Source organism: Bemisia tabaci, chromosome 4 (assembly GCF_918797505.1).
Source record: "Bemisia tabaci chromosome 4, PGI_BMITA_v3".
Classification (NCBI taxonomy): domain Eukaryota; kingdom Metazoa; phylum Arthropoda; class Insecta; order Hemiptera; family Aleyrodidae; genus Bemisia; species Bemisia tabaci.
This window is the reverse complement of record NC_092796.1, coordinates 31,109,545-31,126,940: the sequence shown is the minus strand read 5'-3', so window position 1 is coordinate 31,126,940 and position 17,396 is coordinate 31,109,545. Positions and strand designations below refer to the sequence as shown.

At 36.7% G+C, this 17,396-nt stretch overlaps 2 protein-coding genes and 1 long non-coding RNA gene across 5 annotated transcripts; 2 read left to right on the top strand and 1 right to left on the bottom strand.

Moving 5' to 3' along the window:
* Positions 1 to 1,133: 1,133 nt before the first annotated feature.
* On the bottom strand, positions 1,134 to 2,229 carry LOC140224375 (uncharacterized). The gene is made up of 2 exons (XR_011899659.1): positions 1,544 to 2,229; positions 1,134 to 1,315 (listed from the first exon to the last, which is right to left on the bottom strand). It is a non-coding gene; the product is annotated as an uncharacterized lncRNA (long non-coding RNA).
* Positions 2,230 to 3,331: 1,102 nt separating this feature from the next.
* Positions 3,332 to 15,085, top strand: LOC109044396 (uncharacterized). Of its 3 annotated transcripts, none has more exons than XM_072299683.1 (8): positions 3,332 to 3,845; positions 6,892 to 6,911; positions 7,496 to 7,719; positions 8,116 to 9,300; positions 9,515 to 9,777; positions 10,209 to 10,374; positions 11,008 to 11,101; positions 11,577 to 15,085. In XM_072299683.1, the coding sequence occupies exons 3-8, from the start codon at positions 7,503 to 7,505 to the stop codon at positions 11,992 to 11,994; spliced, it is 2,343 nt and encodes a 780-aa protein (XP_072155784.1). In that variant the 5' UTR covers positions 3,332 to 3,845; positions 6,892 to 6,911; positions 7,496 to 7,502; the 3' UTR covers positions 11,995 to 15,085. The 3 variants fall into 3 exon arrangements, with proteins under 3 accessions (XP_072155784.1, XP_072155783.1, XP_072155782.1); XM_072299682.1 differs by having other exon boundaries at positions 6,860 to 6,911; XM_072299681.1 differs by lacking the exon at positions 6,892 to 6,911 and having other exon boundaries at positions 3,334 to 3,845.
* Positions 3,852 to 6,853, top strand: LOC140224489 (uncharacterized). Its single transcript, XM_072299684.1, has one exon. The coding sequence runs from the start codon at positions 4,234 to 4,236 to the stop codon at positions 6,439 to 6,441; it is 2,208 nt and encodes a 735-aa protein (XP_072155785.1). The 5' UTR covers positions 3,852 to 4,233; the 3' UTR covers positions 6,442 to 6,853.
* Positions 15,086 to 17,396: the final 2,311 nt, after the last annotated feature.

Below are 17,396 nucleotides of genomic sequence, written 5' to 3'. Positions count from 1 at the left end.
GTTGCCAGATTGTAAAATTAAATGTAGATATAATACATGGGTTAAATGGGGGGAAAGTGCCGATTTTTCATGGCTATCTAGCAACATATTTGACCCGAGTGGACTTCGTTCTTTATCAAGCGGGAAGTTTGAACTGTCAACCGTCAAGCACAAGTAACACTAATTAGTCGCTTGCGAGTTAAAGTTGGAAACTTTCGATGGGTCCACAGTGGCCTACGTGAAATTTTGATAAGGTGACATGCATCGTATCATAGTGCCTGCGTTCCCGAGAAAAAATGGATCATTCAAGCTCATTGAAAAATGAACGATCCGGATCATTCAATTTGAATGAGTTTTTCGTCAGCTCATTCAAATTTGAATGATCCAGATCGTTCACTTGATCATTGAATTTTAATGCGCCCGAATGAGCTTGAATGATCCTGATCATTGAATTTCAATGAGCTTGAATGATCCGGATCATTGGATTTCAACGAGCTTGAATGATCCGGATCATTGGATTTCAACGAGCTTGAATGATCCGGATCATTGGATTCCAATGAGCTTGAATGATCCGGATCATTGGATTTCAATGAGCTTGAATGATCCGGATCATTGGATTTCAACGAGCTTGAATGATCCGGATCATTGGATTTCAACGAGCTTGAATGGTCCGGATCATTGGATTTCAACGAGCTTGAATGATCCGGATCATTGGATTCCAATGAGCTTGAATGATCCTGATCATTGAACTCCAACGAGTTTGAATGATCCTGATCGTTGAATTTGAACGAGCTTGAATGATCCTGATCGTTGAATTTGAACGAGCTTGAATGATCCTGATCGTTGAATTTGAACGAGCTTGAATGATCCTGATCGTTGAATCCCAGCCAGCTTGAATTCTCCTGATCGTTGATTTCCAGTGAGTCAAGGTCTCGGTCTGCTGAGAATCTATTACAAAAAGATTGTAAATAGTATAGAAGCAAAAGTACATGGATATCCATTCTCACTTTGCAGTTTTCTTTCAACAGAAAAATGAAGGGGAAAAACCCCAAAAAAACATATGATGATAGGAAAAGTTAAAAAAACACAGACTCACCAGAAGTTTATCCAATTCCTCCTGAAGTAAGTTCATCCTCCGTCCTATTACAGCAACAGTGTGAATGTAGGTACTATAATAAAAGTAGTTTGAAGGTGAAAATTTTTGCTACAAACCATCTCCCACACGCTGTCAAGAATTCAAACCACACAACAGTCATTGTGGGAGAGGCTCGTAGCTTTGCCGCCGAGTTGCAGAGCTGCTGCGGGGATTCTTTCCATCGACAACTGAAAAATTTAACTAAAATGGAACATATTAAATTAACAGCATAACCAGAAAAATGTTGAATTGAAGAATTAACCGCGCGTTTAGAATTGCATAAGCGATGTCGCTGTTTTACTCTGATTTAAAAGAAAGAAACAAGCAAAAATTACATTGGGATACAGGGGTATAAAATTGGCTTTGTCTCTGAAATAATTAATTTACCTTAGATTGTGCTTTGAAGTGAAATAAGGCAATAGTACTTACAATTTTGTGCTTGCGTGTTTGTTCAAATGAAGCGTTATCGATGGAGAAAATATTGAAGTAAAATTGTGTCCTCGGAACACAAAGCAGTGCATTTGATGGCTGGAGCACAACTCACAGGTATAAGGTAAGTTTATACTGATAACTTGTTAAACAGTCCAGCGAAAAAACAATAAATACATAGAATTTAAAGCAACACAGACGAAAAATCTGAGCGGCGACACGCTAATGATACGCAGGCAGCAAGACTGATCAGACCAAGTGGCGAATACCGCGACCCCTCGGCCGTTACTGGTTCGGGGGTGGAATTTCCATCTTCCTTGGCTCAACGGTCATCTTCTTTTGTTTTCTTCACGCAGCAAACGAGTGGCGGGAGGCGGGGAAGTAACGGCGTTGCCACATTGCTGAAATATTTTTCCATCCTCCTGTCTTAAGGATTGCTATGATTATGTCAATTTCTCGTCTCTTTTTTTTATATTATCATGTAAGGCTCATTTTTTTTTACTGTCATAAGGCTAATCTTAAGAATTTTCAGAAAAGCTAGTGAGAGAGAGGCCCTACTTTCCTCGAAAATTGAAATCCTCTGTTCTGTAATTTCTCTTCTATGTCGCTTTAAATTCCATTTATTGTGTTTTCCCTTGACCGTTTAACAAGTTATTAGTATGATGTTACCTTATACCTGTGAGTTGTGCTCCAGTCATCAAATGCACTGCTTTATGGTCCGAGGACACAATTTTACTGCAATAAAATTTTCTCCATTGATGACACTTCATTTGAACAAACACTCAAGCACAAATTTGTAATTACCTACTGCCTTGTATCACTTCAAAGCACAATCTAAGGTAAATTAATAATTTCAGAGACAAAGCCAATTTTATACCCCTGTATCCCAATGTAATTTTTGCTGGTGTCTTTCTTTTGAATCAGAGTAACAGCGACATCGCTCATGCAATTCTAAACGCGCGGTTTATCCTTCAATTCAACATTTTTTTTTGGTTATGCTGTCCCAGATAGCACAAAAAGTTCGGAGAATATTCTGACAATGTTCCGACTTTTTGGGCAGCATTTGAATATTCAGAGAATATTCTGAGAATATTCTGGATCAGCAGGTAAACTCGGAATATTCTCAGAATGTCCTCTGAACATTCGAGCTGAGCTCGTACCCGCCCGTGGCGGCGCGGACCACCTGGTATATAGGTCCCATGTAATTTTCATGCTTCAAACGCGTTTTCTCGACATCACAAAAATGTCACACCTGATTTATGCACTGAACCCTTCATTTAGTTACGGGACTTGGAATTTCTTAGTTTTTTTCACTTTAATATTTTTTCATTTTTTTTCCTTCCTTAATTTTTTTACTACACTTATTAAATTCCGGGCCCGTCTCTTCGTTTTTCCGCGCTTAAACGAATCAATTTTTTAATTTTTTTAAAATGTATTAATTAATTTATATTATATATTATTATTTGATTTTCGATGGTAAAATCTATTTATATATTTTTATGGGGTATTTTGTTAAAATTACTTTTATTACTTATTTTTTCAATTGCTTTCATACTTATAATATATTTATTTATTTTCTTGATTATTTACCAATTGCTGTATTTATTTATTTTCTTGATTACATAATTGAATTCATTCATTTTTTTAGTTTAATTTGTATTAAAAGGTCTCAAAATTTCTGATACTTAGCTCCAAAATTAAGAAAAACCCGGAAATGACCTTTTTTTTCTTTTTTTTCTTGCTGGTAATACCTAAGGTTTCGTGTCTAGCATTTACAGGCAATTTTAGACTGCGTTTATTGCACGTAGACATCGAGGGATGTTCAAGCACATCCATGCTTCAGGCTTTTCAAATTTCCAGGGATTAAGTCGAGTAGGATCTGCTTCAGAAGATTTATTGCTCAGTTTCCCGTAAATTTGATGCCTCAATCGGGATTCGACCCCGGGATCCAATGACACTAATTCAGACGCGCTGACCATCAGGCCAACTTGGCTGGCGAATCTTGCGTGAGATCTATCTATACAGTTATGCAGTTCAGTCATTGCGCATATTTTTAAAATCCACTTCCCCGCCCGGCCTGAACTCGGCGGCAACCTATTTGACGTCACACTGGCTGCTCCCATAAGGAATACATTGCAGGCAGCCAGTGATACGTCATCGCGCAGGAGAGTTCCGAAACTCGTCGTCGGGAAACAGCAGCTACCTCGTGCAATGTGAAGTACATACTCCAGTTCCAGTGTTTTATAATTTATAATTGAAGTGATTGATCGTAGTTTGACTTTTGCGGCTTCTTGGTTTTAAGGTGAAGCATTTTCCAGCTGTGTATTTATTTATTTATTCACTTTTTCGTCTCTGAGATTTGATATTTCCATCAACACATCCATCCTAACCTTCACTTACCTATCATGAGTTCATGACCTGTTGAGCCTGTAGGTCTAGCTTTCCCACCTTGAGCTTCCCCTCTTCCGTATTGAACATGTACCAACACCTGTTAGATTCGCATATGTTTCTCTATCAAGCAAGCATTGCAATCATGCTGGATTTTTAGTGTATTTCCACAGTTAGGGGTAAATGATTTGGATTATTCAACTATTTTTGAGGTTAGAATATTTTGTGGCATGCTGTAGGTACTGTAAGGAATTATTCTTGTCAGAATTACTATTGTTGTCTGGATTTATTCTTTGCTGAAGATGAGTGGACCGAGTCGGCACCATCGAAAAAAATATTGTTATGCTAGTAGATCTACCAAGTTTAGGAGGGTAATTGAAGCCGAGAGGAGAGGGGAAGGAGTGCAGTCCTCTGATGAAGAGTCATCATCTTCGCCAGATTCGTGTTTACTTGGTAGTCAGGAAGATGAAAGTTCTGGTACACATGAAGTTCATGGCGCTTCAGTTGATGTCGAAAACTCTGTGACAGACCACTCTTCAGTCAGTGAAAATCTTAGTGAGTTTGACAATATCGATAATGGTAGTGAAAATGGTGATTCCCCTGGCTTTCATTCGCATTATGAATCATCTGATTCAGATGAGAGTTTTGTGAACATAGATTCTGATTTTGAGTTTGACGATTTCTCTGATCTTCATAGTGAGGAAGAAGATTTGTTGGAGGAAGATTATGATACACCCAAACTTACCCTATTAGACAATTTACGGATCTGGGGGGTCAAGTTTAAAGTTACCAAGTCTGCTACATCTGCCCTTCTTCGAATTTTGAAGACTACCAATCCAGCAGAACTTCATACGCTACCACTGGATGCCAGAACTCTAATGAAAACCCCACGTAAAGTGGATATCGTAAAATTAGAGAAAGCCGGTGGTGAGTTCTATTATTTTGGGTTATGGAAGGGCATTCAGAATGCTCTTGAGCGATCTAGGGAAAAAATTACAAATGTTTCAATGGTTTTCGGCGTAAATGGTTTACCTTTGTTCAAAAGTAGTGGTATTCATTGTACCCCCATTCTAGGGAAAATAATCTCTGTTCCGGATATTCGACATCATGTCTTCCCAATCGCAATTCACTGCGGTGAAAATGATAAACCACAAGATGCGAAGGAGTTCCTGGATCCGTTTATTGACGAGGTGACTGATCTGATTAATAACGGCGTAAAATTCAAAGGCAATCTCTATAACTTTACTCTAAAAGGTTTCTCTTGTGATTGCCCCGCCAAATCATTTATTTTATGTTCTATTGCTAGCAATGGCAAGTATTCTTGCACCAAATGCATTCAAGAAGGTGTGTGGTCTCAGCTGTGCCAGAGGACTTACTATCCTCTAGTTGATGCCCCATTGAGAACGCATGCAGATTTCATTAACAAAACAGTGCCGCATTTTCACAATGGTGACTCGCCTCTTCTGAGAATCCCACAGATTAATTTCATTGATTCTTTTCCGCTTGACTATCTCCATCTAATATGCGTTGGTGTAGTGAAGACACTTGGAAAATTATGGGTGTTTAAATCCAAAAATAATGCCAAAATCTCTGACGAACTCATTTCTCAGGCATCTGGGCGAATGTTATTTTTTGGTAAATTTATACCCTCTGAATTCGTTCGCAGGTCTAGACCACTGGAAGATATTAAGCGGTGGAAAGCGACAGAGTTTCGTCTTTTTGGTTGCTACTTAGGCCCTTATGTGCTAGACGGTATTCTTAGTGAGCAGCGTCTTGGCAATTTTGTATTGTTGTATGTTGCCCTAAGACTTATGTTGCACCCAGCTCGGTGCAAAGATCATAAAGAAATTGCAACTGCTATTCTTGTTGAATTTGTAGAAAACTGTAAAATCGCGTATGCCGAAAATCTTCTGACCCACAATTTCCACAACTTGATACACTGGCCCCAGAATCTTGATTCTTTTGATGATATGGAGGATTGTAGCACCTTTGATTTTGAATCCTTCTTACAGTATATAAAACAACTTGTCGTTAAAGGTGATGAACCATTGCCACAGGTTGTGAAACGTATCTCGGAAGCAGACGCGTGTCCACCATCACTGCCCACAAAAAGTACAAATTTCCCAAGGTGCTCAATGCCGTACCGTTGTCGTGGGCGTTTACTGTTAGAAGGATGTGTTAGACCCACTTATCAAACTGTGCATTTCCCTTCCTTTAAGCTCTCTATCTTTGCCAGGGATAGCTGTTTCACAACTTTAGATGGCAGTGTCTTCGTTTTGCGGAATATTTGCACTGCTTCTGAATCAAATGATATTCTGCTTGTTGGGCGGAAGTTCTTGCAGAAAAAAGACGTTTTTGTCAGTCCTTGCCCAAGTTCAGATTTGAAGATTTTTTCAGTGTCCAACCTATCAGAAATGATGATTGTTCCAGTAGGTGATGTTCAGTACAAGAACATGCTGTTGCCATTCAAATCAGAATTTGTGGTTCAGCCTCTCTTACACACCTCATAATAATTTTTTTACCTCCAGTTCTTGGTACACGATCAAATATTCTTAAAAGTATGGACAAAATGATGAGCCTTCTGTCGCTCAACATTTAGATGTACCAACAAAATTGGTGGCCCCTCTCAATTTTGAAAGTAGATGGTGTGCTCAGAGATCATTCATGACTTACGATTTCATAGAGCAATCTAGATTTCTAAATATTTGTATTGAAAAACTGGGAGTTTCGCATAATTTTGTACTTATTTAGTTTGAACTTTGGATTTTGTATCACGAACTTGAAGGAAAAAGGGATGAAACTTCATTAGCTGGCAGTGCTTTGGTTACTTTGGCGTGAAGTGTGAAGCTGTGTGAATCCAGTAAGGTTCATTTAAGAGTCCTCCCTCCCTCACTCACCTTTTCCTTTTCAAATTCCTTTTTCCATCAGATACTTCTAATTTTTGCATCAATCAATCTTAGACTGGTTATACTCCGCCAAAGTAAGTAAAAGTGAATTATTACCTTTTGTTTTTTTGTCAGATGTGACTCAGTTTCCTTAGTGTTTGGGTCAAACTGCTCAATTTTTTTTCTGCTCTCTAAATTTTCTTTAAAGATTTTTGAAACCCACTTTGTTGGAACGTATGACCCTGTTCTTTTTCAAGGAACTCAAATTAAAAATTATTCATTCGCTACTTTCTTTTTATTTTGTTTCAGTGGAACTCACAACTGTTACAATGACCTGATTCTCTTGATAAAAACTATAGATTGTTGCTGAGAAAATTTTTCTTTTTCCAAATTTTACAATCGTTGATGCTTTGTAGTGTCAAAAATTTATACCCTTGCTATTATTTTCTGCTCTCATTTGATAACACTACCATGTTTTGAAGAAATTGCAATAGAGCTTCATCTATCAAGTTTTCTTGTACAGGTGAAATTAAGTGCATGTGTGCAAATGCTAATGAAGTTGAAAGTAGACTCAAACTGTATCTTGCCTAGGTTATAGTCCGATTCTTCACTGTATTTTCTGATTAATTATTGTAATTACTATAATTATGTTGTAACTAATTCCATTTCTATTCAACAGATTCAAAATGAAAACGTATTTGGTGGGGATTTTCCCCTTTGATGATACCGTTGACATAATTCGAGAATCGTGGCTGTGCGGATACAACGATGAACTGGAACAGCTGTGCCAATTTCCTGCAGTACATGGAGACAAAAAAAAACTAGAAGATTTGCTGAATACCTGCGAATTTCCTGATGATGCATGGCCAAAATATGTTATAGTTCCGAAGCGGACTGGTATCGGTAAGAAATACTGTTGCATTACTTTTACGTACTTGCTCATTAGCATCAGGTTCAGGAGGATTTGTGCTGTGTCTTATGAATTGAATGTCTCTTGTATCATTGGTTTATTTTCTGACGATATGGAAGATTTTCAATCAAGTAATTTTTCTTTAGTAAGAGACAAAGCATATTAAAAAAATTATGTCGCCGGACTCAGCGAATAAAAACAGTGCCCTATTGCTCTTCTTTGTTGACTGCCTGTAAAACAAATTTGAGTACTTAATACATTCTACCGTGTGAGCGGGTGGCATTTACAAAATATGTGGCTGTACAGCGAAGTGCTAACTGTGTTGTCTTAAATTTTTTTAAAAATTATGTATTTACGTATGTTATACTTATTTCTTTGTCTGATTGCAGAATCGTATCAAGAAGCGGTCCGTATTCAAAAAATTATACAGGAGGATGAAAATGGAGCAACCACGGACCAAGATAAACTTGGTAGAGGGTTTCGAAATCGGAAACGAAATACGTTCCTTGAGTCATCTGATGAAGATGTTCCAAAATGTAAGAAGAGTAAAAGCAACAAAAGCGAAGCTAGAAAGAAGCAAAAAGAAGCACAAAACAGCGCTCGGAGCCAGTGTGCGTCTGCTTTGAGCAATTTTACACTACCGAACTGCAAATCTTTTCGGATCCCTTCACCGTCTCAAATGGTACAAAGCAATACAAATGTCCAGAAAAATGGGATTCATAGTCAAAAAGGTGAAGGGTTTGCGCACTCTACCCAGAAAGGTCGTAAAGAAAATCACCATACTTTGAGAGAAATCAGTAATGTCTCTCAGATTCTCAAAAATACCAAAGAGAATCATCATGCTAAAAGACCAGTAAGCAATGCAAATGCCCAGAAAAAAGAGATTCAAAGTCAAAAAGGTAAAGGGTTTGCGCATTCTACGCAGAAAGGTCATAAAGAAAATCACCCTGCTGTGAGAGAAATAAGCAATGTCTCTCAGATTCTCAAAAGTACCAAAGAGAATCATCATGCTGAAAGACCAGTAACCAATGCAAATGCCCAGAAAAATGGGATTCAAAGTCAAAAAGGTGAAAGGTTTGCGCACTCTACCCAGAAAGATCATACAGAAAATCATCCTGCTCTGAGAGAAATAAACAATATTTCTCAGATTCGGAATGCAAAAGTCCAACCGAAAGATCAAGTCAAACACAATTTTTCTCATAGAAATCGGATTCAAGTCAACTGCAACACTACTCAAAACAATCGGAATCAAGTCAACTGCAACCTTGCTCAGAAGCATCAAAATCAAGTCAATCGCATCATTGCTCAGAACAATCAAAATCAAGCCAACCACAACACTGCTCAGAACAATCAAAATCAAGTTAATCGCGTCACTGCTCAGAACAATCAAAATCAAGTCCATCGCAACACTGGCCTGAATCAAGTCAACCGCAACATTTCTCTGAACAATCGGAATCAAGGCACCCGCAATATTTCTCAAAACAAGCAGATTCAAGCCAACCGCAACACTTCTCAAAACAATCAGAACTCAGCAGACCACGATGATGTTTCAACAAGGTTGCGCCATGTTGAAGGTAGGTAATGTTTTGACCTATTGGATTTTAAAAATGCACAGTTGAATACATAGTTGATTGATTGCAACGAAGTGAAATCATTCTTTGATCTCAGGTGCTATATATGAGTAGCCTACTTTCATGAACTTTCAAAAGTCTTTGAAACAACAATCCTTTTCCTTCATGATTTGTAATTTTATAAATGCTATCATTACTTACGTTCGGTTTGATGCAGGTAAACTCGAACTCATATTGGAAAAACTTAGCCTGACCAATGAACTTGCACAAAGATCCAACAAGAAAATGACCGGCATTAAATTAGCTGTTGACGGGAGTACAGAGATTTTAAAAGAAGTTCAAGCGAAAATGGCAGAAATGGCAGTTTCTAAAATTTGCACCGCAACAGATGAGATTGAAAAACGCTTTCCCATGAATTCCATTCAGGAGTTGGAACTGATGGATCATGACCTCTCTGACCCTGAGTTCAGAAAAAAATTTGTAAGTCTTCTAAGTTTTAACCTCGGACTCTTTATGACTCCTAATTCTCCTTGTCTCATTCTTTTGCTCACTTTATATGAATGAGGAAGGCTGTTTTTACATTTTACAGTCTGATTCTTTGAAAAATAACTCTAGAAAACTCACCAGCCTCATCAATATTTGAACATTTTTGGAAATTACTCTCGGTAACTGTTCAGAAAATAGGAAAAGTCAGGTTCCTTAGAGTTCTCTCTTCCCTCTAAATTTCCCCTAAATCTGATGTGCATTTTGTGAATCCAGGAATTTGAATACGTAATTCCGCCCTGAACTTCTGTCTTTGAACAGTCCTTAGGTCTTACTTCTACTTAAGGCTCTTCAAACCACAAATAAATAACAAAAATTTGAAATGATATGCTTTGATTATTGCATTATTTTCTCTGTTCTCTGCCTAGGTCTTGCACTTCAGCAGGAAGAATGCAGAATCTGTTGGGGATTCTGTGAGAAATATAGTTAAAATATTGATGACCGATGGACTTGCCTCAAAATTCTCATGGACTGGTCACAAAGCAGGAAAAGAAGCCTTGAACCAATATACCATGTTCATCACTGCTTTTCAAGGTAACCAATGATTTAAGTTTCTTTAGAGTGGTGGTTAGTCTCTGGAAGAAGGAAATAGTACTCGTCTCTTGACGGGATTTCTCTGTCTCTAGGCCCAGTGAAGGATGCAGAAGGGCCATTGCCAAACTGCAAATTTTTATGTATTCAAATTTGAGGCCTTCACTCTGCATGGACTATCTTTTCATACCTTTAATTGACTCAATGTTGTCAATTTTTTCCACATTTTCTTGTAGCCGCTATGTATAATGAAGAGGAAACTTCAGGTGGGGAAATAATTTGGCGCTTCCTTGAAAAATAATATAAAAAAAGAAGAAAACTTATCAACGTGACATCTTAAATTTTTTGAGAGATCCTAGCATTTTCTCTGTTTTGGGGGTACAGTATTTTTGTGTGAGTTTGTTGATCATATTATTTAAGTCCGAGGGTCCTTTTTCTCAAATAACCTCACATGACGCAATGATGATTACTCAAGTAATTTTTCCTTCCTTTCTCAAGTTTCTGATCAGGGGCTACATTTTATATGTGTTTTTTTTTTTTCTTTTTCCACACTCGCTCTCTCCCTCTCTTTCTTTCAGCATTTCTAAATTTCAAGCTTGAGGATTATAATTATCTTTTTCTTTGTACAATTTCCAGATGCAGTCAGAGTAGGTCACAACGTTTTGGATAAAGAGATAGATGGCCCATTTAAAAGATGGTTGGTTAAAGCTAAGGAGCGATTGGATGCGAGGTGAGATTTCATCCTTTTAGATTGCCTTGTAAGACTTTTAACGCAATATTTTTTCTGTTTTTTAAGGATATTAGACTGGAATTCTTAGGTTTCCCCTTGTTTTTGAATACTAATAGAGCTACCTCCAGCAAAAAAATTCAGTCAGCATGCCATTTTTAACGTTTTAAGGAGCTGCATGAAATATCTTTGAGCAGGAAGTACCTCGATCAGCCAGCGCGGGGTCTTTGAAAGTAATAGTATTCAGTGGTACAGAAATCTTAACGTCTGCCATCTGTAAGACATCAACTACCTGCATGTCAGAGGGGTTGCACTTACAAGGTTTTGATTTTTGAGTAGAGCTATTACAATTCAACGTCATCCAAAGTGACATTTATGTAAACTATTTTATTTATTTTTTATTTTATTTTTTAATATCAATTTTCATGTTTTTTAAATTAGAGTTTGAAATGATGCATGCTTCTTCCTGTTGTTGTAGGGGTGAAAGTGAAGACATTGTTGATAACCAAGATGAAGTAGAAGGTGAATGTGAATTTGAGAGACGTGAAAATGAAAGTCGAGATGTATTTGAAACCAGTGATAATGAAAACGAAGATGGTGGAGAGGAAAATCCTGAAACCAGTGATAATGAAAACCAAGATGGTGGAGAGGAAAATCCGGATGATTTTTTGAATGATTGTTGTAACGAGAATGGAAATGAAAGTCAGGATGACTTTTTGACATATCGCCGCAATGAACATGGAAATCAGGAAGACTTTTTGAATCATCGTCGTATTGAGGACGAGCATCATAGTCAGGATGACTTTTTTAACTATCCGTGTCACGATGGAAGGCTGTCTGAAAAAAGTGATAAAGAAGATGATGATTCTGATGATGAAACTTATTTCTCTGGGTAACTCTTCACTGTGAATGCATTCAATTTTTCCCACAAGTATTAATTTCTAATATTCCCTCAATACTTTATTATATTTTTTGAATTTGGTTTTGTTCTTGTTTTATTCTTGTTTCATTCACTCCCCTTAATTTTCAAGTTAATTCAATCTGAGGCATAAATCGATGGTGAGATTCCTAAAACCCGCAAAGTCTTGTCATATTCTCATTTCTATAAGAAAAACTAATGGATATCATTTTTAAATAGTTTGGCCAATTCTTTAACATTATAAGGTCCATGTTTTCTGAACTATTCTATCAAAGAAACCAATTAGGTTCTCTTTATGAAACAGAAAAAACAGTGGCATTTTTGAAACTCAATAGAGATGAATGTTCATAGATTTTCAGTATCAAAATGATGCCAGTAATGTTCAAACAAAGTGATGGGAGCAGTGATAATACATACAAGTTATTTCTACAACTACTAAATATATTTTTTCACTTACTTATTGGAATTGCCAATTCGGTAGCATCTCTTTGTTTTTTCGTTCTACTTTTCTCCTCGGTACTTGGTTCCATTTGACATTTGTTCTATTGTACCTGTTAATTTTTTTCCTACCATGTTGTTAATTTCAATTTGTTACATTTATTTAAAAGGGACTATCTGCTCGTCGATTCAAATTCTAAACTTGTCATTTTAATTTTTGCAGTCAGTACAGTAGCTGCCCTTGTGCATCCTACAAAGTACAAGCTACTTAAAGTAAATATAACATTTCTAAAATCAATAGGCTTACAAAATTAAAGTTTAGGTCGCTGACACATTGAATCTGTCCATAACAACATATGTATCTTCAAGAGCTGCTATTGAGGTACGTCTTCGCAGCATTTCTTTAGTCATGCAGATAGACCTCCTGATAAATGGATGCAATTAAAGTGCAAATGTTAACATTAATATATTGCGATGTTACCTTTTTTGTGACTTGATAGTTAAAGATTTGTTCATATTATTATTATTATGAAGTTTATTAATTAATACTGTTCAGGGGCCATTCAAGTATTACATAATCCACTGGGGGGGGGGGGGGGGGTTTGTGAGCCAGTGCTACGGTGTGCTTCAAGGGGGAAGGGGGTCAAGCCCAACGTTAGGTAACCCATCCAATCCCAGGGGAGGGGGGGAATAAACTTGTGAGGATAACGCGATTTTCTCAAAATTTTATTGATTTTATTTCTTAAAATTAAGGAGGAGTGGTCAGGCTAGCGTTACGTATTTTGTAAGCATGGGGGTAAGGGCTGCGTCACAATGGGGGGAGGAGCCCAGAAAGACGGAAGAAGTGCGTTACGTAATACTTGAACGCCCCCTCATCAGCAAATATGAGGATCCTCACTTGTGATACCTGTTTTGTGACTTACGGTAATTGATATTAAATTTATTATGTTATCTCATTTTCTTTATTTTTTCTAGTACGTAAGAGTTTCTCAGGGGAAATCTTTGTGATTAGAGCCCCAAATTTTTGTTTTCTTCTTAAAAAAAGGTGCAGTAAAGCAATGTTAAAGCACACAAGTAGGTGTTATTTTTGGTGCTCGAATTGTAATTTTTATTTTCTCATTTGACTACTTCTCCAGCTCAAGCTAACATCAGCGTTCTGTTCTCAATCGTCTGCAGCTCATTTGCCAAATTCGATTTTTGAATAAAGATACTTCTTTCGTTTTTCCCCTCTAGATTTTATGGTATCTTATTTCAAAGTTTCCACTGCCAGCTTCAATTACTGTAGTATCATGAATTTCCACCTACATATTTTTTTTCTTTTTTCTAACGAGCAATCACTGTGCTGTCAATACTTTTATTTTTATAAGGTATCATTGTATTTTTTGGTAATGTCTAGGAAAATAATCATGATTTTAAAATTAAATGCGTGTCGAAGTTACAATTTCAATTCCTTATCGTCATTTAGCTTCAATTACTGTAGTATTATAAATTTCCACCGTCAATATTTCTTCAAATCATCATCATCAGCAAGTATGTCAATTCTCAATTGTGTTACCTGTTTTGAGACTTTCGGTAATTTATATTAAATTTATTATGTTTTTCATTTTCATTATTTTTTCTAGTACGTAAGAGTTTCTCAGGGGTAATTTATATTAAATTTATTATGTTTTTCATTTTCTTTATTTTTTCTAGTAGGTAAGAGTTTCTCAGGGGAAATCCTTGTGATAAGAGCCCCAAATTTGTATTTTCTTCCTAAAAAAAGGTGCAGTAAAGCAATGTTAAAGCACACAAGTAGGTGTTATTTTTGGTGTTCGAATTGTAAATTTTATTTTCTCATTTGACTACTTCTCCAGCTTGAGCTATCATCAGCGTTCTGAATAAAGATACTTCTCTCGTTTTTCCTCTCTAGATTTTATGGTATCTTATTTCAAAGTTTCCACTGCCAGCTTCAATTACTGTAGTATCATGAATTTCCACCTACATATTTTTTTTTTTTTTTCTTTTCTAACGAGCAATCACTGTGCTGTCAATACTTTTATTTTTATAAGGTATCATTGTATTTTTTGGTAATGTTTAGGAAAATAATCATGATTTTAAAATTAAATGCGTGTTGAAGTTACAATTTCAATTCCTTATCGTCATTTAGCTTCATTTACTGTAGTATTATAAATTTCCACCGTCAATATTTCTTCAAATCATTATCATCAGCAAGTATGTCAATTCTCAATTGTGTTACCTGTTTTGTGACTTTCGGTAATTTATATTCAATTTATTATGTTTCTCATTTTCTTTATTTTTTCTAGTAGGTAAGAGTTTCTCAGGGGTAATTTATATTAAATTTATTATGTTTTTCATTTTCTTTATTTTTTCTAGTAGGTAAGAGTTTCTCAGGGGAAATCCTTGTGATAAGAGCCCCAAATTTGTGTTTTCTTCCTAAAAAAAGGCGCAGCTAAGCAATGTCAAAGCGCACAAGTAGGTGTTATTTTTGGCGTTCGAATTGTAAATTTTATTTTCTCATTTGACCACTTCTCCAGTTCAAGCTATCATCAGCGTTCTGTTCTCAATCGCCTACAGCTTATTTGCTAAATTTGATTTTTGAATAAAGATACTTCTTTCGTTTTTCCTCTCTAGATTTTATGGTATCTTATTTCAAAGTTTCCACTGCCAGCTTCAATTACCGTAGAATCATGAATTTCCACCGACATTTTTTGTTCCCCCCTGTTACGAGAAATCCCTGTACTGTCAATTCTTTCTTAAAAAAAATATTACAATTTGTAATGACCAGAAAAATAATCATGATTTTAAAATTAAATGTGTGTCAAAGTCGCAAATGATCATTCAACACGCAAATGTATTTAATTTTAAAAGTGTCTTGATTTCCTTCCTTTTTTTGAATGCCATAGAAAATGTTCAATTTTTTTTCTATCAAAATTTAAAAAAAAAATCTTGAACATTTCCTGTTCTTCAATCGTTAAAAAATAAAATGTCCGTGGAAATTTTTATGTGGAATTTTCTTCTCTGTAATGTCCCACGGATGTTCTTTGATGGAACATTCCCAGAATATTCCTAGAATATTCCTAATGTTCTGAACTTGTTTCATTCACACTTTCTCAGAATGTTCTGAGAATATTCCGAGAACATTCTCAGAATATTCTGAGAATGTTCTGGATTTATCAATGAATGTCCTCAGAATATTCTCTGAATATTCCTGTGCTATCTGGGGTTATTTTTATATGTTTCTTTCTAGTTAAATTCTTCAGTTGTCGATGGAAAGTATCCCTGCAGCACTGCCGTGCTAAGGAAGAACGCCGGATGAACATCCGAGAGTTGCCAAATTTCCCTTGATAAAACATGTATTTTTGAAAATATTCATGTATTTTTTTTTTTCTAGAAAAGTTCAGATATTTTAGATTAAATTGCGTACAAAATTGTCTAAAAATTTTGGAAAGTAATATTCGCAATTTTCCCAGTAAATTTGGTTTTTATCGGAGGAAACTTAGCAACGTCTGAAGGCTAATAAGGCGTTCTTTCTTAGCACGGCAGAGCAGCTTTGCAACTCGGCGGCAAAGCTACGAGCCTCTCCCATCATGACTGTTTTGTGGTTTGAATTCTTGACAACATGTTGGAGATAGTTTGTAGCAAAAATATTTTCACCTTCAAACTACTTTTATTGAAGGTACATTCACACTGTTACTCTAATAGAGCAGATGATGAGCTATTACTTCAAGAGGAATTGGATGAAATTTCTGGCGAGTCAGTGTTTTTGAACTAATCCCTTATATTCCTTCATTTTTCTGTCGAAGAAAAACTGCGAAGTGAAAATGGCTACCCATGTGCCTTTGCGTCTATACTTCTTACAATTTCTTTATAATAGATTCTCATCAGACCGATACTTGATTATCCGAATCTGCTGAAGTGATCATATCATTGTGGTAGGTCCCAGAGTTTGACCCGATTGAGTATTTATTAAAGTTACATAGCAATTATATTAATGTAGAATAGTGGGAGGTAAAAATTATCCAAGTGACCCAATCAGACGCTGGCATAGTAGTGGCTTATTCAACTTTAATAATCTGGATCGTTGACCTAATAAGCTTGAATGAGCTAGCATGTTGGGCCGTTCAATTTTAATGCTCTTAATGATTCAGCTACGATAAGCCTGATCATTGGCCCAATGAGTTTGAATAAGCCGATTAATTGAATCATTCAAATTGAATGATCCTGATCGTACAAGTTGAACGATCCTACAAGTCGGCACATTCAAATTGAACGATCCAACAAGTTGGCACATTCAAGTTGAATGATCCAACGGGCCAGCGTATTCAAGCGCATTGGGTCAAAGATCCGGATCATTCGACTTGAACGATCCGGATCATTCAAGTTGAATGATCCAACGAGTCAGCGCATTCAAGCTCATTCGGGATCATTGATGCTCATTGAAGAATCATTCAAACTCATTCAGGATCATTGAAAATCGAACGATCCTGAATGAGCTTGAACGATCCATTTTTTCTCGGGTTCTTACCCCGTCTCGTGGCCTATTAGGTACCATCACCGGCACTGGTTGCTATTCTTCTGGTGAGCCACGTGGGGTTGTCATTGCTTGCGAAGTACTCGTCCTGACATCTGGTAGCGGGGTCGAGAATCCCCGAAGGGAGTAATCGATAGCATATTTCACAAGTTATCGTCAACTCCTGCAGAGCGCAGAACTGTTATCGCTTCAGTCACATTCGAACCGAGCCCCAAGTAGCAGTGATCACAATATAAGTTGCGATTTGATCGGAGAATGTATGGTGATTTTATCAACGTCGATGAGCTTCGGCACGTGATACCTGGCCCCTCTGAGAATCGATACATTTCCATAGGTTTAAATGGAAAAGAAACAATATTGCCAATTTGCTAGACACGCCAATGGTCTAAAAGGTGAACTTGTGAAACGTT